Raw genomic sequence first — 24,615 nt, forward strand, 5'->3', positions numbered from 1 at the left:
CTGGTCAATTGCAAAATACAGAGCAATTAAAAGCAAGAGGATAATAGTTATTGTTGTTTGTTTTTATTCCATTGTTTTACTCTACTGAACAGAAAGACTGGTTGTGATGATCTAATCAGTAAATTCAAGTCAAACATATGACCTCATACGCTAGAATACCCTCCTGGGGAGCAGGAATGTTAGAGTCACATTCATAAGTCTAATAAACAACTTAAACATTCCCTTTATCCCATGGGTCATACTGTCATATTGTGGGTCATACTGTGCTAAAGGATGTGTGAACAAGTGTAATCGATATGAAAGTCAAATGTCAGAGAAAAGAAAAAGTGTGTTGCAGGTCAGTGAGCACAGGCTTGTGGTATGCAGGAACCTTCTTCACTTTTGGTGTTGTGGTTGATGCTTGTCTTGGTTTTGGTTTTAGTATTTTTCCTGGAGGCCAAAACAAAAGATTTGGCCTCTCCCTGAATATGGAATTATGGGATTACAGAGCAGGAAAAGACCTAGAGGATAATTAAGAATACACCTTTCCTGGCCAGGCGCAGTGGCTCACACCTGTAATCCCAGCACTTTGAGAGGCTGAGGCAGGTGGATCACTTAAAGCCAGGGGTTCAAGACCAGCCTGGCCAACATGGTGAAACCCTGTCTCTGCTAAAAATACAAAAATTAGCTGGTGTGGTGGTGCATGCCTATAGTCCCAGCTACTCAGGAGGCTGAGGATCGCTTGAACCCAGGAGGTGAAGGTTGCAGTGAGTCGGGATCGCACAACTGCACTCCAGCCTGAACAACAGAGCAAGACTCTGTCTCAAAAAAAAAAAAAAAAAAAAGTATACCTTTCTTTTTACCCATGTTGAACCTGAGGCCTGGGGAGTTGAGGTGATGCTCGTCAGAGCATCTTTTTTTTTCTTTTTCCCAAAGAAAAAGATGAGATCAAATATATGTAGCCTATACAGACACATACTATATATATATAGTAACTCTCTCTCTCTAGAGATATATATATATAATATATTAACTGAGATATTGATTAGAGTCAAATAGGATGTTCCTTCAAAACTTTATTTCTCTTTATAATAATTAAACAATATAGATGAGTGTTATGTACTCAGAATTTAAAGTCAGGCTGCCTGTGTGACCTAAGGGCAAGTTACTTAACCTCTATAAGCTGGTCTTTTGCCTGTTTACTCACAGATCCATCTTTCACCCTTTCCTCTGCTCTGCTTATGCAAATCTACATCCCAGCCTCCCTTGTCAACTGGATTCCAGTCAGTTTTGGCCAATGGGAAGCAGTCGAGGGAGATTGGAGGTGGGAGAAAGAAAGAAACTGGTGTTTCTCTCTGTATCCCTCTGTTTGGGGTCAGATCTCCTCTAGATGTGGCTGAGTCTCCTCTGTGATTCTACCCCTGCTGGGCTTCCCTAACTTATGACCCCAAGTAACGTGGCCTTCCTCTTGTATTTCCCTAGCTCTTGGGTTATGAGTAACTCCCTGCTATTGCTAATCTTCAGGTTGTCTCACCATCCCTGTTTCCCCAGCACCCATTTGAACACCTTTGTAACTTGTACTCCATATAACATATCCTCTGTTTAACCCAGTATGGACTGTGTTTCTTGAATCTATAAGCCTATTTCCTAACCTATATAAAGAGGATAGCAATAGTTATCAGCATTATACTGTTGTGGAGATTAATTACTGTACATAAAGTACATGACATATAGTAAGTGCACAATCCATATTAGCTGATAATAGTATTTCCCATCTCTGTAGCTTAAATTACTTTAGTGCATAAGCACAAGAGTGACCAAATTCTATCCTTAGTGACAGAGAGAACATTCCAAGAGGAAATGTTTATACACATACTCTGTTATAAATGTACTGACTGCAGCCATTTTGTAGTTGTCAGTCAAAAAGCAATTCAGTTCATTTGTCTGATCATGCTGATCAATTGAAAACCCTACCTGGACAGAAAGGTGGACTTTCAGAAGCATTGTTAATGTCCATTAACTATCTAATGTCCATCTAAGAACAGTCAAGAAAGGGCAGCGATGCTGCATTCCAACTCTCAATTTAATCATGTGTTAACTAGGCTGGCTATGCTTTGCTTAGGAAACAGTATATTCACACGCAAAAACATTGGTTGACCTAGTTGTCAATTGCGATAGTGTATATATTCCACTCCTATCCCGCTACCTCTAATTTCTGCAGTATTTAAAAATAGGTTGAGAATATTTTAGCTGGAAGCATCCTAAGGTAGGATGGTTAGCAAAGTTCCATGTATTTATTTTCCTACTCTCTTTTGCCCACCAACTGGGCTTGTAAAATCTCACCACTTCTCTGAGTCCTCCAATTATATATCCAGCTCCCTACTGGACAGATCCTTTTGGATAATGCATAAGCGTCTAAAACAACACACTCAAAATGGAGCATTTTATTTCTCCTGAAAACCTGGTCCTCTTTTAGCACCCTCCATCTCAGTATATGGCGTCACAGTTCACCCAGTTTCTAAATTAGCCAGAACCCCTGGGCATGCTTCATGCTATCCTTTCCCTCACCACCTACATCAGGCTATCACCAGGGCCTGTTGAATCTTCACAAACCCAGACACTTCCCTTCTCTACTGCCGTTTCAAGTAAAACCAAGCAAGCTACCAGCCTCTCTTGCCGGGACTATGAAACCGCCATTCTGACTAGTCTTTGTAACTGGTCCCATGCTTTTCTCCTTCCAATCCCTTCTCCACAGAGTAGCCAAAATCATCTTTTGAAAATGTAGATCAGATTCTTTTAGTCACCTGCTGCGAACTCCTCAATGGCTTCCTTGTACAACTAGAATAAGATACACATTCCTTTCCAAGACCTGCAAAGCCCTGCATAATCCATTCCCTTCCCAATTTTCCAGCTTCCTCTGCCTGTTCTCTTCATTCTGCTCAGCCATTCTGGCCTTGGTCAGCATCTGGAACACTTGAGGCCCTGTCCCTTTCAGGAACTTTTCATGTGCAGGTTTCCTTGGCTCCTCTCATGGCAGTCTCCTTTTGGTCCTTCAGCACTTGAGGTAAATGCCACCTCCACAAAGTAGCCCTACCCCACCACCCTGTCTAAAGCAAGCTCCTGCCATTCTCTTTAAGAAACCCTTGTCTTTCTGCATAGCATTAATAGCAACTCTAAGCTTCCTGTCTATCCTGTTTTTCATTGTTCCTAGCCCATAGCAGAGTGCTCAGGGCATAGTTAGTACTCAGAGAATAATAGTTGAATAAATGAGTGAATCTACCAACAGAGCCCACAAGTCAAAGTCCACGCAAAATGATGGAAGGGTATTATTCTGGAACTTTCTAACCCAGTCATGGTATTTAAACTAGTGACACCTTCAAGAAACAAAACAAAACAAACAAAAAAAGAAACAAGGCTTTGTTGCCTAGACTGTGTTCTGATCAAGTTTTATTATTTTTAGTGGATTAATCTAAGGATGGATCTTGTCACAGATTTCTTTAAGGAGTACCAAATTAATTTTTATGTCTTTTCATGTATTAGTCATAAGTTATGTAACATTTATTGCATTTTTAGTAGCTTGGTTAAAAGGAAAATGAACTACAAGTAGCATGAAAACACATCCAGGAAAACTATCCGTTTTTAGGGAATTCAAACTTCTGGAATTAAAAACCAAACTAATATTACTGCGATAGAATCTATGCATAGGACTTTTACCTTTCCTAAATAGGAAAGTGGCTGGTCCCCCTTCGTCCGAGGGCACTTCCACCACGCTAGAGGGGGCTGTTGTACTGAGTTTACTTACTTATGTTCAGAATAATTTTCTTGTAGATCTGATGTGGCTTTTCATATGCAATGATGATTTTGTGCCCTTAAGCACTTTTCATATGGGCAAACCCAATTTATCTTTGGATGAATCCCTGGTCTTCATAGTCAGAAAGACCAGATATTCGGTACCTACCACACTCCCCAAAATCCATAAGTCAGAGGAAGCAAATCTGCCCACAGCCCACACCAGACACATTTAATCAAGAATTCCTTTGGAAAGTTTGTTTTTATTATGTTGTAATGCCCAGGCAGACACTGAATTGTAGCACTTATGCTTATCCTATGCCTTATTCTTTCAAGGTAGAGAAAAGAGTATTAATTTTTTTTTTTACATTTGCATTGTATCAACATTTGGGAAAAGTACAGATTTAGCTGTAAACTCCTGCTTGGGACCCTGCAAAATAGAGTACCCATGTCTAGGCTTAATTACAGAGAAAGAGAGAGAAATTTTGAGGATGCGAGATTGGCCACATAGTATTTTAAGGTCATGAAAGCCCACATGTGAGAGTTCACAGTAGGCCAGGATATGTGATGGAAAGGCAGGACTCTGTGTGTTGTGGGTAGGGCAGAACAGAATTCACGAATCTGGAAGAGACTGACAGATCATCCTGTGTTCCCAGCAATGAATTCATCCACCCAAAGCCACACAGTCAAGATTCCAATTCAGTATTCTAAGTCCAGGTCTCTTTGACATGCAAGCTCTTCAACTTTAAAGACAACGTAGTTATTCATCATTGTGGGCAATACATGATAGCAAACGGTTTTGTTGCTGTTACTCAAATTAAAAACTAAGAGTTAAAAAAAATGTTTAAAAATAGATGAATAGCAAAAGCTGATTACAGCACAATTGGGAGAATTCAAAAACCTTGATTCTGTGTTCTGACTATCGCCACTAAGAGGCACTCCTTCCCAGAAGAAGCAAAATGTCAGCAATGCAATAAGAAGCAGATTAGTTCATTTTTCACACTTAAATTTTTATTTTTTGATCTTATTTTATTTTTGTACTGTGTTATCCAATAATAAGCACCAGTGAATAGGGGGAAAGAGAAACGGCCTTGTGTGAGTGACAGGTGGTGTGCCCTCTTCCCCTTCTTTCCTGCTGTGGATGCTGAAGATGCCCTGGAGGAGGCCCTGACGCTGCCTTCTCTTTACTCTTCCCCCAGGACTGCTCTACGTTGGCTTTAGTGCCTGCATGTTTGGTCTCTACAGCTTTATGCCAGTCGTCATAAAGAAAACCAGCGCCACTTCAGTCAACCTCTCTCTGCTCACAGCAGACTTGTACAGCCTGTTCTGTGGATTGTTTCTCTTCCACTACAAGGTAAGTTGAGTGAGTGCTCCTTTGTGAAGATGATACTTTGTAGGAAACAATGAACATGGGTAAGAATGCCTGGATGTCAAATGCCCTGATTTTGTGTAGGGAATAAGAATGTAACCGGGTGTGCGAACCTCCATGATTTGGGTATTCACATTTCAATTATAAGACAGAGACCTTTTGTCGTATGAGATCAGTAACTATGGACAATTGATAGTAAGAGATAAGAAACAGCCATAAAGGAAAGAGCTTTTGAATACTGGGGACAGTTTTCCTGACAGCATTCAGCCCAGAAGCTACTCTTTTTCCAATATGAACCTAGGAAGAGTTGTACAATTCCCAAACTACAGCTGCAAATGGATTCTGCCAAAGGCCTTGGCAGAGTATGTTCTCTTTGGAGAAAAGACACAATTCCTGCAGTTTCTGCTTTGCAGATATTTTTATAGCAAATATGAATGGAAAATGTTAATGCACTAGAAATAGTTTTTTTACTAAAAGATTGGGGTTTGAGTAAAGGAATGCGAAGAGATCATGTGAGGCACTGGCAGTGAATGCATCAGCCCTAAAGAAAAGAAGAAACTGTCCAGTCCAAAAATGTCAGCCTCTCAGAATGCAAAACTCTGCCCACATCTTCACCCTAGGGAGCATGATTAATTGATTATGGCACACTGAGGTCAGATCCTACTCCTCTTAACCCCACACTCGCTGCTGCCAATAACAATCAATTAGAATTGACATGCTAGAAGATACCACTTGCCATTCCTTAACTAGTCCTATAAGACAAGAGTCAACAGGGACTATGACCCAGTGTGAAACAGGCCAAATATGGAATGTCCAAGCAGATAAGACCAAACTTGGACAGCTGAAAGAAGAAGAGGCAGAAGAAAAGAGACACTACTCTGGCCACTTTTAGCCAAGTTCCTCACCAATGGTGTTACAGCCACCATCTGCAGCACTTGGGGGTGGCCAGCTGATGGGGCACCTTGGTGAGCAAAGCATCTTCATCCAGATGAAACTGGGTATAGATGTTCCTGGAGAAACAATAAGCTAAAAAGAGCATGTACTTGACATGACCAGGGGCAAAGCAGCTGAAGTGAATCATCAGGATTACTACTGAGAAAAGCAAAAGTCATAGCCAAGAAACCAATGCAAAAGGCAGACACGGGTGAAAAAGAGAATACAAATGAAGCTGGTTAGTAGCTAGGAGGATCAGAAACAGATCTGAGAGAGGGTACAAGTTGAGAAAGTGGCTGTGACAGCAGACAGGAATAATGTTCCTATTTTTCCTCCAGCTTTATTGAGGTATAACTGAAGAATAAAAATTGTACTATATACAGTATTTAAGATGTACAACATGATTTTTTGATGTATGTATACATTGTGAAATGTTTGCCACAATCAAGCTAATTATATCCATCGCCTCACATCGTTACCTTTTTTCTGTGTGTGTGTGTGTGTGTGTGTGTGTGTGTGTGTGTGTGTGTGTCTGTGTGTGATGAGAATACTTTAGATCTACTTTCTTGGCAAATTTCAAGTACAGATTACCATTAACTATCATCATCATGCTGTAGGTTAGGTCTCCAGAACTTACTCATTTTATAACTGAAAGTTTGTACCCTCTAGCTATCATCTCTCCATTCCCCCGACAAGTTCCTATGTTATATGAAGCCTTTTGCCGAATACAGTGGCAAAACTAAGAGCTTAGAGAAAGTATCTAGGACTGGGCAATGTTTATTGTTTGCAATTTGTTTTGTCTGTATGGAACAAGCTGTTTCCCAAGCTACCTTGGTCCTCATAAAGAGTAAAAAGCAAGGTCACAATATGTACCTCTCGTACTGCTCCTAACCAGTGCAGGAAGACCAGCTTCCTTCAAAATCCCCCTCCTCACACATCCAATCATTTTCCAGAGCTCTGGGGAGCACCTGGCAGTGGGTTCATCCTCACAGCAGGTGGCCAGCAATATTCTTCTCTCCTCCTCAGTTAAGCATCCACATCTAGTCCATTACTTGGTGTGAACTCAGTTCTTAGCAATTAATCTTGTAATTTACTTTATAAGCTTCTGAACTAGAAGAATCCCTTTAATCTTCCTTAAGGAAAGATGATTAAAATCTGTTGTTCTGCTGAGGACTGCAGTCACTGCTTGGGCGGTTCAGATCCAGGCCAGCTCCCAGCATGCCTGAGAGCAGTGTTCCTGAAAGTCTGGTTTCACTGGGGTGCTTGATAAAAATGCAGATTTGTGGGCCACACCCCTAAGCCACAGAGTCAGTATCTGGAGATGTGTCTGGGGAAGTGTGGCTGGTAACAGGTTCCCCCTGGCAGTCTGATGCCCTCTGAGTTTGAGAACCACTGTCCTTGATAAGAGTGTACTCGAACAGCGCCTGTTCCTGTCTGAGCCTGTCCTTTCCCACACTTCCGCTGATGTGGGGTTAAACCTGGGGTTCCTCAAATTTACAGGCATCAGGAAATGAGAGGGCTGATATGCTAATTCTCTGCAATCCATCCTCTCCTCCTATTATTTGTATGTTCCTATTCACTGAGGATAAGTAACTTTGCTGAAGAGGAAACCATGTAGTAACCCCCCATTATGCCATCAGAAGGGAAACTCTGTTTTCTGAAAATTAAATTACTATATTCACTAATTTAGAATTGTAATGGATATTTTTATTTCATACAGCAATGATTTGAGGTTTTTTTTGGTATGGCAAAATACACATACATTTTGTTACTATTTGAAAGATAAATTTTCTTAAAGCAGGAATTGATCCAACAGAGTAGTCATTTCTTCTAGTTAAAATTTATTTCTATTGCCTTTTTAAAAATTGACTATAATTGTAGATTCACATGCACTTTTAAGAAATAATAGAGAAAGCCCAGTTAACCCCTGTGAGCCCAAGTATCTGTGAGTCTCAATCAATTTGGAAAGTTTATTTTGCCATGATTAAGGGTGCACCTGTGACACAGCCTTAGGATGTCATGACAATATGTGCCCAAGGAGGTTGGGGAACAGCTTGCTTTTTATACATTTTAGGGAGACATAATACATCCATCAATACATGTAAGATTTACATTGGTTTGATCTGGAAAGGCCAGACAACTCAAAGCAGAGGCTTCCAGGTCACAGGTTAGATTTAAACATTTTCTGATTAGCAGTTGGTTGAGAGCGTTATTATCAGTAGGAAGGAATGTCTGCTTTACCATAAGGGGTTGTGAAGACTGGGGTTTTATCATGTAGATGGAGCCTCCAAGTAGCAGGCTTCAGAGAGAATAGATTATAAATGTTTCTTATCATATTTAAGGTCTGTGTTGATGTTAATGCCAGTTGGCTCTTCCTGAATTCCAAAAGGAAGGAGGGTATAGTGAGGCATGCCCAACTCCCCCTTCCCATCATGGCCTGAACTAGCTTTTCAGGTTAACTTTGGAATGCCTTTGGCTGAGAGGAAGGGTCCATCCAGATGGTTGGGGGACCTTAGAATTTTATTCTTGGTTTATACCCTTTACCTAGTCACTTACACTAGTGATGACATCTTGCCAAACTGTAGTACAAAAAACCCACAAAACAGTAGTACAATACCAGGATGTTAACACTGATACACTCAACATCCAGGACATTTCCATCAGCACAGGAATTGCTCATGCTGCCCTTTATAACCACACCTACTTCCCTCACCCACCCCCAGCTCCTCAAAATCACTAGTTTGTTCTCCATTCCTATAAATCTGTCATTTCAAAATGTTATATAAATGGAATTACACAGTATGTTACCCTTAGGGATTGAATTTTTCCACCAGGAGAGGCGTCTTTAAACTAAATGAAATGTTGTGTGGAAAAGGGCTTAGTCAGTAAGCTTAAACTAAGAGTTTAAAAAATACTGATGTGGCCAGGCACAGTGGCTCACACCTGAAATCCCAGCACTTTGGGAGGCCGAGGCAGGTGGATCACCTAAGGTCAGGAGTTCGAGACCAGTCTGGCCAACATTGTGAAACTCCATCTCTACTAAAAATACAAAAATTTAGCTGGGCATGGTGGCAGGGACCTGTAATCCCAGCTAGTCGGGAGGCTGAAGCAGGAGAATTGCTTGAACCCGGGAGGCGGAGGTTTCAGTGAGCCAAGAGCGTGCCACTGCACTCCAGCCTGGGCAACAGAGTAAGACTCCATCTCAATAAACAAACAAACAAATAAATAAATAAATAAATAAATAAAAAATACTGATGCTTGGGTCCCCCTCTCACCAATTCTAAGCACCCAAGCATCATAGGTTTAAAGACTCCCCAGGTGATTCCAGGGTGCAGCCATGGTTAGGCCCCTGGTTCAGACTTACCATACATGGCTGCAAGCAGGTAGAACTGGGACCAAAGGGTGAAGGTTACAAACTTATTGCTAAATATAAAGACACATTGTTAACAAGTACCTGAAAGTGCAATAGACTATCTTGGGAAGCAGGAGTTTCCATGGCTAGAGGAAGCAGGACACTGATGTGAGAGAGTACCAAGGGGCCTCAGCTTCTGTGCTGAGGATTGGACCAGTGACCTAGTAACCTCTGAGAGCTCACTTGGTTTTACTATGGTCTACAATTACAGATTATTCTTTAACTTAATGATGATGTCTTTAAGCAGCTTTCTGGTCTGGTTATAAATATCTGCATGTTGGAGGAGAGGGCTAGTTTTTCACAGATGTTGCTTATCCACGCAGAACTAAATGACTAAATGAAGCTCGCCTGCCTAACATTGATTATTTGGGTTTTTGGGTTTTTTTTTTCACTTTCCACTCTTGGAAAAAATCCATTCCTTTTCCGTCCCATCATTCCACTATCTGCAACAGTTCTGCCTCTTGTGCTGACTGCTGTGCTGACTGGACAGTAAAGCCCCATGTTCCTGGGAAGCAAATGATCTAATTCTAAATTCGTCTATCTGAAAGGCATAGTGCTTCTGCAAACTCTAAATCTTACAAGACTTTGAGAAGTGGTTATGTATTTCTATTATTTATTACCTGACAACATTATTGAATCCAGAGTAGTAAATCTATAGCCATCCACAGAAAGCACAGGAAATGAACTTGCCTGGGCCTCAGAGACCCCCGAAACTAAGCCCAGGAAGAGACTGACATGGAGGCTTTTCCATTGGAGGGTGTACTGACTTTTCAAGGTCAGAGCTTGGTCTGAGGTCTACCGTCTTATAAGTATTGTACAAACAAGACACTGTTGAAATTGAAAGGATGTTAGCTTCCTGTTGCTGCTCTAACAAATTACCACAAACTTAGTGGCTTAAAAAATAACCCAAATTTACTATCTTACAGTTCTGAAAGTCAGAAGCCTACCTGGGCTAAAATTAAGTATTAGTAGAGGTATGTTGGTTCTGGAGGCTCTAGGGGAGAATCCATTTCCTTACCCTTTCCAGCTTCTAGAGGCCACCTGCATTTCTTGGTTCATGGCCCCTTCCTCCATCTTCAAAGCCAGCAGTATGGTGTCTTCAAATCAGACTCTGCTATGCCTGCTTCCCTCTTTTGGACCTGCTATTACATTCAGCCCACCCAGATAATCCAGGATAATATCCTCACCTCAAAATCCACATCTGCAAAGTCCCTTTTACCTTGTAAAGTAACATATTCACAGGTTTCAGGGATTTGGGTGTGAACATCTTTGGGGGATTATTATTCTGCCTACCCCAATGGGACTAGTACTAATTCTACCAGGACAATATGGGTATACTGACTAGAAGCCAGGTCAGCTGGGATGTGTGGACATGTGGTTCAGAAGCTGTGTCTGGGCAGTGAAGACACATTCTCTGCCTACAGACACTGTGCTCTGTTGAATTTCCTAACTGATGTTTAAAGTAGTTCAGGTTTCTTGCTAGTATGTGATTTTAATAAAGAAAACACTAAATCATGTGGAGAGAGAATAAATTGGAGTGGGAAAACTATTTCAACATCTACCATGTAAAGTATGAATTAAGCAGCATAGTGTGGCCAAAAGAGCATAGACTTCAGAGTCCAAGGAGCCTAGATTTAAACTGGCTTCTGTGTATGCTTTAAGTTATTTGGGCCAGTTACTTATTCTCTCTAAACTTCAAGGTGATGAGATTTGCCTTATGGAAATTTAGAGGGGATTAAGTTAGGTAATGTATAAAAGGTGACCAGCAGTGATACGGTTCTCTGCTTAAACATGTGTTTCAGGATTAGTAATTCCTATCTCATTACATTTTTGGACTATTAACCTTATTCTAGGATTTTGTAACTAGATGTAGTGCTTAACAATTTTGTATGAGTTCTCTCCAACTTTTTTCCTGTTTGAAAAGGCAAGCCTGGGGTCTCATGCATTGAAATGTAGAAAACATTGTGTTAGGCATTTTCAACTGAATTATTTGATTCCTTTATTGCTTACCATGGAATTTTTAGGTGACAATCAGAAATACAAAACATCTGAGGGTTGTTAAAGTAAAATACCAATCAGTTCTTTCACTGTATGCCATCGTGTGCTGAACATTCTTGAGCAAAATAGCAGCTGACATGAAATATACAGAAAATTCCTTTTTGCCTGACATTTAAATGACGATGGCTTATTTCACGCATCTACTATTAACATGTCAAGGCTTAATATTGCCACAAAATTGTTGTAATAAAGTGAGAGTAATTTCATAAGGACATATTATTTTTGTAACTTTATTAAAATAAACTAGAAACTAACAGACAAAAATGAACATCATAAGTACTCTCCAAGTCCCCTTTAAACATGTCACTTGGGCCATTGGCTTATGTGGCTCTCCATGCTGAACAGCCTGAAGCCACAGATTATCCTATTTGAAAAATATCTTAGGAAGGTATGGGCTCCATAAAACTATTCTTGCATGAGGAGAGTGTTTTTATCATACAAATAATTACTAAAAAAAAAAAAAAAGAGAGAGAGATTTCAAAATCATTTATCCAAAACGCAACTCCAACTATTCTGGGTAATGTGATTAATGTGAATTTTGTGGGATTTCATGTGCATGTTTTCATTAGAAAGCATTCTGTATGTCTTAGTCTCATATTTATACCAGATAATTTTTAAATAATTGCTTTGAGTTACAAAACAATCAGAAAAGTTTTTAAATGTCAGCAGCCTGTGCTGGCAATCCAGGTGACATCCTATGAGGACAGGTGTAGAGCTCCATGATCCACCCTGACCCTCCCCGTCAGCTCCTAAAATTACATCCCACATGTGCCAGCTTCTCTTAGTGTTTTGTTGTGGTGGTTGCTATAAGAGATTTGGCAAGCAAAGTTTAGAAACTCTGGACCTGAGGTCATTATAATAACATATTATTATGCATTAAATTTAAAAGAAAGATATCCAGATAATATTTATTTATTCTGTACCTGTTATGTGCCAGCCACTGTTTGGGTGCATAACTTTTTATTTATAGGTGAAGATGATAGAAACACCAAATATCACCAGGCAGATAATGCAAAGGATAAGGTTCCAAAACACTAAAACTTTAGTAGACAGCAATTTCAACTATCCTTAACATCTGAGTCCCAGTGCCAGAGAGTTTACAGAGACTGGAAAGTTTCATTAAGAGTGGAATCTTTCATTAGACATGAATCAGTATCTTGAGCCAAGCAACCCTGTTGATCCTCTGTGGCAGTGAGCAATCTCAGTAATGTCACTGCACTTGAAACCAGGGCAGGCAGCCTCAACCTGTGGCAGCTGATGAGCATAATAAAAGCAATACTTCACTTCTTATTTTTTAAAATGCCCTCATAAGTAGCCTGTTAGGTTTCTTGTATCTTAAAAGGCTGTGGATGTTAAGCTCATAGTGCCCAAATGTAATTAGAAATAGGAGATTTAAAAATTAAGACTTAGTCTTTTATGACTCTACAATACTTTTTAAAGTTTTGCTGGTGAGAAGAGAATTAGGGAGACTGGCGTCTCTGAAGCCCAGAGCATTTCACATGGAATACCAAGGTGAAAGATCTGTGAACATTTGACTTTGGCTTTCCCCTGCACTGTAACAGTACAGCCCCTTTTGAGGCTTCCGTCTTGCTGAATAAGTTAGGGTAAGTGTTGCTAGCTTCTAGCAGTGGCGAAGGGATGCATTTCCATGCAGCCATTCAGGAACCCAGGTGCCTTCCATTTTGTGGCTCTGCCATCCTCTAGAGCAGGAGTCAGAAAACCCTAACCTGTGAGCCACCCCCTGTTTTAGTAAATAAAGTTCTATTGGAACACAGCCATGCCCATTTCTTCACATATTATCCATGGCTGCTTTTGTGCTACAATGGCAGTGTTGAGTAGTTGTGACAAAGTGTATGACCCATAAACCCAAAATAGTTACTACTGTCTAGCTCTTTAAGAAGTCTGCCCATGCCTGGGCTAGGCACTTGGAGTCCTCTGTAGGACTCCTTATTAGACAGCCTGGGGACTTTTATGGCTGTGTCTAAATGATGTGTCTATAGCCCCTCCCATTCTCTTGGCCAGAACTCAGTCACATGGCCACACCTAATAATTGCAAGGGAGGCTGGGAAATGTAGTCAAGCTATGCAGGATGAAAAGCAAATGGGTTTAGTGAACAAGTAGCTGGTCTCTGCTACATTAGCAATTTCCGTTTCCCAGAAATATGAGAAGGACTAGAGAAGTTGGGAATAAATGGTGAGGCAAGCCCAGAATTATAGCCAGAAGCCAAAGTTCCTTCTACGTAAATCTATTCTTGAACTCCACCTCACAAAACAAATATTTTGAACTCACGTCATCATGATAAGCTGTGAGGAAAGATTGAACGGGCTAGAGGTACTGCAGAAGTTTCAAATGGAAAGGCTTGTGATTGGATTGGGGCATAGCCAGGAAAAAAACAGCTAGTTGTCTCCCAGGACAATGCCTGGGATGTGTTTGTCACCAAAGTGAACAGCCCGGCTGTTCAGTCACATTCACAGGATTGAATGGCAACAACCTTGCCCATTCAGTCACCTAATTTTGTCAGCAGACCTGTGTGGATCCATCTTCCATGAACCAGAATATTAATAAACCAAGCTCATAGAAATCAGAGTGTCATTTTGCTAAGACATAAAACAAAGAGTGGCTCGAACATTAAAGGCTGAAGCAGAACCACTACTCTACACATCTCTAGGGGCCACCAAGGACTGAAGACTTTTTTCAGCTCTACATTTAAAGTGTTAATAGTTGTGATTTACTCGCTTCCATGAAAGATGATTAACATTGTCCTCCCTCATTTCCTTTTACTGTATTATTTTTATATTATCAATATTTTAATAGTTAACTTCTGTAAATATAATCCCTATGGTTTTTAAACCGTATTTCCACACTTACTACATTTGCTGTACCACCAGTCTCTGAAATATAGATTCTCCTTTTCTGAATTTATTTTGATTAATCCCTTAGTAGGCTGGACTTCATCACTACTGGTATTGTCAGGAAGCAACACAGCTATGTATGGTTGTATAGGCTGTGCACAGTGCAATTTGTCCATTTGTAGAGAATATGTTCCCTATAATGCAAAAGCAGGTGGTCATCAAGTGTCTTGTTTCACTGCAGAAGTACCATTGGGTTCGCAATGAGTCTACCAGGAAATGTTCATGGGGTTGCATTCCTAAATCTTTACTTCTTTGAAAACATGTCTACTCTTTAAATTCAAAGGATAATTCTATCCTAGGTTGCACTTTTTTTCTCAGAACTTTATATATATATATATATATATATATATATATTTTTTTTTTTTTTTTTTTAAGTTGAGCACTGCACCCTTATATGGTGTGGATGTTTGTTCCCTCAAAATCTCATGTTGAAATGTAATCTGCAATGTTGGAGGTGGGGCCTTGTGGGAGGTGTTTGAGTCATGAGGGCAGATTCTTCATGAATGGCTTGGTGCCATCTTTATGGTAATGACTGCATGCTCTGTGAATTCACATGAGATCTGGTTTTTTAAAAGAGTCTGGGACTTCCTCCTTGCTCTCTTGCTCCCTCTCTCATCATGTGACATGCCTGCACCTCCTTCACCTTCTGCCACAATTGTAAATTTCCTGAGGCCCCCACCAGAAGCAAAGCGAATCTTGGTGCCATTCTTATACAGCCTACAGAACCATAAGCCAAAATAAACCTCTTTTATTTATAACTATAAATTATCCAGTCTCAGATATTCCTTTATAGCAATGCAAATGGACTAATACACACTCAGTCCTTTTTCAATGTCATGAGTCACTGGATTTTATCATTTAAGGAGTTGTGTGACTTACTTTTCAAAAAAAGAGCTTGCAAGTATTATATCTCAGGGTTCTCTTTGTCTGACAACATCTCTAATGTCTTTACATTCATAGGTCATCTTGACCTATGACCCATCCCACTCTCAGGAGTATAACCCCCTTGTGACATTATTCCCCCTTGAACTAGAGGAGTTCAATTGCTCCTCTAGTCCACCACAAATCCCCAGATAATGCCAAGCCCCAAGGACTCTCTACCTCCCCAAGAATCTTAGGAAGTACATAGTGGTTTCTATTCCTGACAATAGTTTCTTGACTGTTTCCTGAGTTCACCCAAACACCACTTCAATCAACCCTCTCTGAATTGCAAAGTTCTCTGTTAATCTCCAGAGTCAGCCAACTCCACTTCTTTCCTCTGAATGACTTCTGGTAGGTAATGCTGGGTTAGCAATAATGCTAAGTCATGTTGGAATCTCCTAGATTCTCCCTTAACTAACTTTTCAAAGTTTATGCCATATGATTATACCCCTTTTCTTATTTGGTTGCTACCAAAAATTTGCCTGGTTTTGACTTTAGGGTTCATTCCGTTAAGCACTGCTCTCCTCTGACATCTTTACTCATAAATACTTTTATTGGGCTGGGCATGGCCTGTAATCCCAGCACATTGGGAGGCCAACGTGGGAGAATTGCTTGAGCGTAGGAGTTTCAGACCAGCCTGGGCAACATAGGGAGACCTCATCTCTACAAACATATATATTTTTTAAATTAACCAGGCATGGTGCCATGCACCTGTGGTCCCAGATACTCAGGATGCTAAGGTGGGAGGATCACTACAGCCTGGGGGCTCGAGGCTGCAGTGAACCAAGATCACACCACTGCACACCAGCCTAGGCAAACAGAGTGAGACCCTATCTCAAAAACAAACAAACAATAAAAACTTTTATTGGCATAGTCACATGCATACTTTCATATATAAACATTTAAGCAAGCGTTTGTGTCCATAGAGACATATCTGAAAGGATGTTTATGAAAATGTAAACGTTTCCAAGGGCAGGCAGAATGGCAGTGTTGTCATGAGTTGTCACAGCCCGGCTGTGAATTCCAGCTCCACTTCCTACCAATGGGTCTACAAATTTGTTGTGCCATGGCTCAGTTTGGCAGTCAGATGAAGCCTAGAGATCTGTTTTAATAATGTTTTAAAATGTCTAAAATAAAGTACATGGGATTTCAAAAACAACTATATCAAAATAACATCAGAATATTTTAAAATGTGATGATAGAGTAATATACAAATCACAAGATCTAGAATCAGATCTATTAACTACTGTCATTTCAAAGCAGTGATTAGCATAAGAGATATTTGGAGAGATCTGCAGCGATTGTAATGCAAAGTAAAAATATACACTGTATATGATTTATGTTCGTGGAAAAGGCTAAAGTGCATCGAATACCACTGAAGCTCAATGCCTACATTTGCAACTGAAGAGCTACTAAATGTCAGTTAGAGGTCAGTGAAAATAAGAGTCCAGGTTTCTCATCCAGGCTCACAGACTCCATGAATTCTATACAGGGACCCCTGGTTAAGAATCCCTGAAACAACCAGTTACACAACCTTGTGCAAAAGTTACATCTCTAAACTACAGTTTTCCCACCAAAAGGGGATCATAATAGTATCTCTCTCATAAGATTAATTGTGAGGCCTAAGTGAAATAGTATATGTAAATCATTTACTACAATATCCAGCACAGTGAATATTCAACAAATAATGCTGTTATTAAGGCTGGTAGAATTGTTAATACAGTCAGCCCTCTGTATCCATGGGTTCCACATCCATGGATTCAACCAACCATGGATTGAAAATAATTAAGGGGAAAAAATTACATCTGCACTGAACCTTATACAGACCTTTTATTTTTCTTGTCATTATCCCTTAAAGAATACAAAATAACAACTATTTACATAGCATCTGTATTGTAGCGGGTATATCGTAGTGGGTATTATATGTAATCTAGAGCTGATTTAAAGTATACAGGAAGTCATATGCAAATACCACACCATTTTGTATGAGGGACTTGAGCAGCCACAGATTTTGGTATCCAAGGAAGATTCTGGAACCAATCCCCCATGGATACTGAGTGATGACTATACTTATATTTCATGTTCTTCACACTTTTAAGTATTGCATAAATTATGTATTGCTAAAATGCTACATGAATATTTGTTACTTTTACTTTTATAATCACAAAACAATAAAGTTATTTCAGTTTGAAAACAAAGCTAGCAATCCCGTTGAATAAGAAGGAACTCTAAATAGGAATCTCTGCTTTTGAAAAAATGGACAAAATTATAACAGACCCCGGTTAGAAGATTAAAACGGTTTATGATCAGTTTTAATTGACAAATATGAACAAAAAATTCCAAGTTTTTCTTTGTTTCTGTTTTGACTATTTTTATATTTAAGAACTCTTCACTCATTAGATTGCTAAGTACTAACTTACGGTCATATGCCTAGTTTCCTTCTCATTTGAATTATTTTAGAATAGCGTTTTTTTTTTTAAATAAATACATTATAACCATGCTGTGAGGCCTCAGCTTTAGCAATGTGACTCAATTTAATTAGAATGTACATGTTGGTGACCAGTTTCACACCCAGTTCCTTGAGGATGCTCATGGAACCAGACATTCGAGGTGCAGGAGTGTAGCTGTGTCCCCTTGCTTTGTGGGGGTTTCAGGAGTTATGAATTGTACTGGTGTTTCCTTTGTGTTTCAATCAATTCTATCTTTAAATGAAAGAGTGGCTTTACGTTGGAGGTCAGGACTAAGTTCCAGGATAACAGAGACCTCACAGGGCTCCTTCTCTGCTGGGCGCTGTGTCTCTGGTGCCTACTGCAGAGCCTGGCACAGTAGGTGTTTGGTAATTATTTTTTTAATGAAAGGTTTATTTTCACAGGAAACATTGAAGTTTAATCTTCCACTTTCTAGGCTGAACATTATCTAGAAATTTTCACATTGGAAGCCAGAAAGCTTTTGATCAATGTCAACTCTATGTCTCAAGTTGATGAAACCAGCTGAAAAACAAAAATTCAGATCCCACACAATAGTGAGCCACTGTTTTGATTCATTCTTTGACTGAATTGATGGATTGCTTAGGGAACATCTCAAGGGAACATGGAAATCAGAAAATCAGTTCAATACCATTGTACCTGTATGCAGTGTAAGGGGTTATGTAAGAGGAATGGAACTCACATTAAAAGCTGAACATTTGGTAAGAAATTTTATTTGTAGAAAAAAATAAATTTTTATATTATAGCTAATATTCAGATTTAGTTTTCATATCATCCCACATTAAATTGTAAAATTAGTCATTATCACATATAATGTTTAGGCATCTATATTGGTAGGTATAGATATAGATATATTGGTAGACCAGCAGTCAGCAAACTTTTCCATGGAGGGGCAGATTAGAAATATTTTAGGCTTTGCAGGCCATACAGTCTCCAGCACAACTACACAACTCTGCTGTGGACATGGCTGAGTTCCAATAAAACTTTATTCACAAAACCAGGTAGATGCCAGATTTGTTAGTTTTCTGGCCCTTGATGTAGACTGTAACTGTCCTTGCAAACTTTTCTTTAGTCTTTGGCACCACAAAACAACCATTTCCTCTACAAAGTGTGTCATTAATAAAGCTGCTTAAAGGTTGAAGCTATACACAAAATACTACAAATTTCTTTGCACTTTAAATGTGCAAACTTGTTTTCAAAGCCAATTGTAATTATTTCTACCCAGTTTTAAGTGAAGTGCCTGGCCCCTATTTGAGTTCTTGGTGGCATCTAAGGCAGTATCTATTAGTTTTGTTATAAGGATATCTGTAGCATACACACCATGCTGTGAAATATCTTCAGTTTGATAGTTTATGGTTTTCATTACTTACAAGGAATGAGTGGGTACCAATGCAAACCAGTAGCCCTGAGCTAAGATGTGAGAGAGAAGGAATGTTAAAGCAGTAGCTTATAAAGAACAATGAGCTATTTGGGAAGGAAAAGCATGGGAGACAGGGAGAGCATTCTAAACTGATTTCTTACATATAGTGAACTCCAGGGGAAACCATTTTGGGTAATAACAATAATATTATCAAGTTAATTTTTCCCAGAATCATATGTCCAGATAAAAGAGACCATTATACACACAGGCTAATTTTACAGCAAAGAAGTCCTTTCCAGGTTACAGGTCTTTTTACAGCTTGGTGATGTCTCATCATGCCCATCTTCCTCAAAAATACATAGACACATATAGATGGTTATGAATATATTGGTTCATGAATGTCAAACTTAGCAGACTCCTCTAGATTTTGAGGATAAAAATTTGTGTATATAATAATAGCATAACTCAAAGTTCACTTTATTTTCAAATCTTAAGGCATTAGACAATTTAATTTTTGTAATATTAATAGTATAAAGTTTAATTTTGAAAAGGAAAAAGAACCTAGCAATGTTATTGAATGTCTCAGTTACATTTTTTCTACTACCCCATGGATTTCAAGGACTATACATTACTGTATAGTACTTCGCATAATAATTCAATAATAATGACCTTGTAAAGTTTTAGCATGGAATAACCCAAAACTCTGAGCCCAATGCCCATACTTCTCCATGATATTATGGAATTTAAAAGTGAATATTGAAGGCTATTTGGGAGAAGGTAGCAACTATTTATCAGGAACTAAACAGCTTATTTAGGAAAAAAAAAAACATTAAACCCATAATATGATTTCTTTTTTGACAGCTGCCATTTCATAATATTCTTTACAAATAACTTACTTATCCACTTATTTCATTTTTTTTGTCTTTCCTGCCACCACCAGGTGCATGAAAAAGAAAGAAGTATAGAATTCCAGTACTGATGCAGGGCAGCTCATTTTTCATTTTGTCAAGGGGTTTCCTCCTTCCCACAGCCGTGATAGTATTTCCTGATGATTGTTCATTGCTATAAATAGAAAAAGAACAGCTTCCAAGTTTATCAATAATTCATTAAGGGTGTTCCAAGAGATGTTGAATTAAAGTTGAGTCCTTCCCCTATGCAAAAGAAAGATAGCTTGCCCTTAGAAGCTTGAGTATAGGGAATGGAAGAAACAAAAAGAGTTACTACTTTGTAATGTAGCTAACAAAGTAATTAGGGGACAGGGAAGAGAATTGGGCCAAGGGTCAAGGCCTTTGGGCACTGTGTAAGCTGTCACTACAAGATCTGAGACCTAAGTGCACTGCTAAACCTCCTAGTAGCTACTAAACCTCCTCACACCTCCACCTTCCTTAGCATCAAGATGCTTATCGTGGTACTCTATGCTTCTCTGAGGGATTGGTGTTTTAAAAATGAAATGAAATGATATATACAAAAATACTTTGAAAGCAGTAGACTGCAGCTTTGTTTGCTAAGATGATCATACCTAATTTAGAATTGTTATTCATTATGCTTTCCTGAATATTGTTTTCTTAGAATAAGAGAGAGCAAGCTCTCTGGTGTCTCTACTTAAAAGGACACCAATCCTATCAGACCATGGTCCCACCCTTATGATTTCTTTTTTTTTTTTTTTTTTTTTTTTTTTTTAATTATTATTATTATACTTTAAGTTGTAGGGTACATGTGCATAACGTGCAGGTCTGTTACATATGTATACTCGTGCCCTGTTGGTGTGCTGCACCCATCAACTCGTCATTTACATCAGGCATAACTCCCAATGCAATCCCTCCCCCCTCCCCCCTCCCCCCTCCCCCCTCCCCATGATAGGCCCCGGTGTGTGATGTTCCCCTTCCTGAGTCCGAGTGATCTCATTGTTCAGTTCCCACCTATGAGTGAGAACATGCGGTGTTTGGTTTTCTGTTCTTGTGATAGTTTGCTAAGAATGATGGTTTCCAGCTGCATCCATGTCCCTACAAAGGACACAAACTCATCCTTTTTGATGGCTGCATAGTATTCCATGGTGTATATGTGCCACATTTTCTTAATCCAATCTGTCACTGATGGACATTTGGGTTGATTCCAAGTCTTTGCTATTGTGAATAGTGCCGCAATAAACATACGTGTGCATGTGTCTTTATAGCAGCATAATTTATAATCCTTTGGGTATATACCCAGTAATGGGATGGCTGGGTCATATGGTACATCTAGTTCTAGATCCTTGAGGAATCGCCATACTGTTTTCCATAATGGTTGAACTAGTTTACAATCCCACCAACAGTGTAAAAGTGTTCCTATTTCTCCACATCCTCTCCAGCACCTGTTGTTTCCTGACTTTTTAATGATCGCCATTCTAACTGGTGTGAGATGGTATCTCATTGTGGTTTTGATTTGCATTTCTCTGATGGCCAGTGATGATGAGCATTTTTTCATGTGTCTGTTGGCTGTATGAATGTCTTCTTTTGAGAAATGTCTGTTCATATCCTTTGCCCACTTTTTGATGGGGTTGTTTGTTTTTTTCTTGTGAATTTGTTTGAGTTCTTTGTAGGTTCTGGATATTAGCCCTTTGTCAGATGAGTAGATTGCAAAAATTTTCTCCCATTCTGTAGGTTGCCTGTTCACTCTGATGGTAGTGTCTTTTGCTGTGCAGAAGCTCTTTAGTTTAATGAGATCCCATTTGTCAATTTTGGCTTTTGCTGCCGTTGCTTTTGGTGTTTTAGACATGAAGTCTTTGCCCATGCCTATGTCCTGAATGGTACTACCTAGGTTTTCCTCTAGGATTTTTATGGTATTAGGTCTAACATTTAAGTCTCTAATCCATCTTGAATTAATTTTCGTATAAGGAGTAAGGAAAGGATCCAGTTTCAGCTTTCTACTTACGGCTAGCCAATTTTCCCAGCACCATTTATTAAATAGGGAATCCTTTCCCCATTTCTTGTTTCTCTCAGGTTTGTCAAAGATCAGATGGCTGTAGATGTGTGGTATTATTTCTGAGGACTCTGTTCTGTTCCATTGGTCTATATCTCTGTTTTGGTACCAGTACCATGCTGTTTTGGTTACTGTAGCTTTGTAGTATAGTTTGAAGTCAGGTAGCGTGATGCCTCCAGCTTTGTTCTTTTGACTTAGGATTGTCTTGGAGATGCGGGCTCTTTTTTGGTTCCATATGAACTTTAAAGCAGTTTTTTCCAATTCTGTGAAGAAACTCGTTGGTAGCTTGATGGGGATGGCATTGAATCTATAAATAACCTTGGGCAGTATGGCCATTTTCACGATATTGATTCTTCCTATCCATGAGCATGGTATGTTCTTCCATTTGTTTGTGTCCTCTTTGATTTCACTGAGCAGTGGTTTGTAGTTCTCCTTGAAGAGGTCCTTTACATCCCTTGTAAGTTGGATTCCTAGGTATTTGATTCTCTTTGAAGCAATTGTGAATGGAAGTTCATTCCTGATTTGGCTCTCTGTTTGTCTGTTACTGGTGTATAAGAATGCTTGTGATTTTTGCACATTAATTTTGTATCCTGAGACTTTGCTGAAATTGCTTATCAGCTTAAGGAGATTTTGGGCTGAGACAATGGGGTTTTCTAAATATACAATCATGTCATCTGCAAACAGGGACAATTTGACTTCTTCTTTTCCTAACTGAATACCCTTGATTTCTTTCTCTTGCCTAATTGCCCTAGCCAGAACTTCCAACACTATGTTGAATAGGAGTGGTGAGAGAGGGCATCCCTGTCTTGTGCCAGTTTTCAAAGGGAATTTTTCCAGTTTTTGCCCATTCAGTATGATATTGGCTGTGGGTTTGTCATAGATAGCTCTTATTATTTTGAGGTACGTTCCATCAATACCGAATTTATTGAGCGTTTTTAGCATGAAGGGCTGTTGAATTTTGTCAAAAGCCTTTTCTGCATCTATTGAGATAATCATGTGGTTCTTGTCTTTGGTTCTGTTTATATGCTGGATTATGTTTATTGATTTGCGAATGTTGAACCAGCCTTGCATCCCAGGGATGAAGCCCACTTGATCATGGTGGATAAGCTTTTTGATGTGTTGCTGAACCCGGTTTGCCAGTATTTTATTGAGGATTTTTGCATCGATGTTCATCAGGGATATTGGTCTAAAATTCTCTTTTTTTGTTGTGTCTCTGCCAGGCTTTGGTATCAGAATGATGTTGGCCTCATAAAATGAGTTAGGGAGGATTCCCTCTTTTTCTATTGATTGGAATAGTTTCAGAAGGAATGGTACCAACTCCTCCTTGTACCTCTGGTAGAATTCAGCTGTGAATCCATCTGGTCCTGGACTTTTTTTGGTTGGTAGGCTATTAATTATTGCCTCAATTTCAGAGCCTACTATTGGTCTATTCAGGGATTCAACTTCTTCCTGGTTTAGTCTTGGAAGAGTGTAAGTGTCCAGGAAATTATCCATTTCTTCTAGATTTTCCAGTTTATTTGCGTAGAGGTGTTTATAGTATTCTCTGATGGTAGTTTGTATTTCTGTGGGGTCGGTGGTGATATCCCCTTTATCATTTTTAATTGCGTAGATTTGATTCTTCTCTCTTTTCTTCTTTATTAGTCTGGCTAGTGGTCTGTCAATTTTGTTGATCTTTTCAAAAAACCAACTCCTAGATTCATTGATTTTTTGGAGAGTTTTTTGTGTCTCTATCTCCTTCAGTTCTGCTCTGATCTTAGTTATTTCTTGCCTTCTGCTAGCTTTCGAATGTGTTTGCTCTTGCTTCTCTAACTCTTTTAATTGTGATGTTAGAGTGTCAATTTTAGATCTTTCCTGCTTTCTCTTGTGGGCATTTAGTGCTATAAATTTCCCTCTACACACTGCTTTAAATGTGTCCCAGAGATTCTGGTATGTTGTATCTTTGTTCTCATTGGTTTCAAAGAACATCTTTATTTCTGCCTTCATTTCGTTATGTACCCAGTAGTCATTCGGGAGCAGGTTGTTCAGTTTCCATGTAGTTGAGCAGTTTTGATTGAGTTTCTTAGTCCTGAGTTCTAGTTTGATTGCACTGTGGTCTGAGAGACAGTTTGTTATAATTTCTGTTCTTGTACATTTGCTGAGGAGTGCTTTACTTCCAATTACGTGGTCGATTTTGGAGTAAGTACGATGTGGTGCTGAGAAGAATGTATATTCTGTTGATTTGGGGTGGAGAGTTCTGTAGATGTCTATTAGGTCTGCTTGCTGCAGAGATGAGTTCAATTCCTGGATATCCTTGTTAACTTTCTGTCTCGTTGATCTGTCTAATGTTGACAGTGGAGTGTTGAAGTCTCCCATTATTATTGTATGGGAGTCTAAGTCTCTTTGTAGGTCTCTAAGGACTTGCTTTATGAATCTGGGTGCTCCTGTATTGGGTGCATATA

The 24,615-nt window shown here is 39.3% G+C and overlaps 1 protein-coding gene across 3 annotated transcripts in view; it reads left to right on the forward strand.

The window, feature by feature from the left end:
• Positions 1-24,615, forward strand: part of LOC105465496 (solute carrier family 35 member F1) — a 404,409-nt gene that overhangs the window by 365,509 nt on the left and 14,285 nt on the right. For all 3 annotated transcript variants that reach the window (XM_011713944.3, XM_071096363.1, XM_011713946.3), the window contains exon 7: positions 4,968-5,122. In XM_011713944.3, the coding sequence (XP_011712246.1) occupies positions 4,968-5,122 (155 nt within the window). The remainder of the gene's footprint in view (positions 1-4,967; positions 5,123-24,615) is intronic.

Source organism: Macaca nemestrina, chromosome 5, assembly GCF_043159975.1.
Source record: "Macaca nemestrina isolate mMacNem1 chromosome 5, mMacNem.hap1, whole genome shotgun sequence".
NCBI lineage: Eukaryota > Metazoa > Chordata > Mammalia > Primates > Cercopithecidae > Macaca > Macaca nemestrina.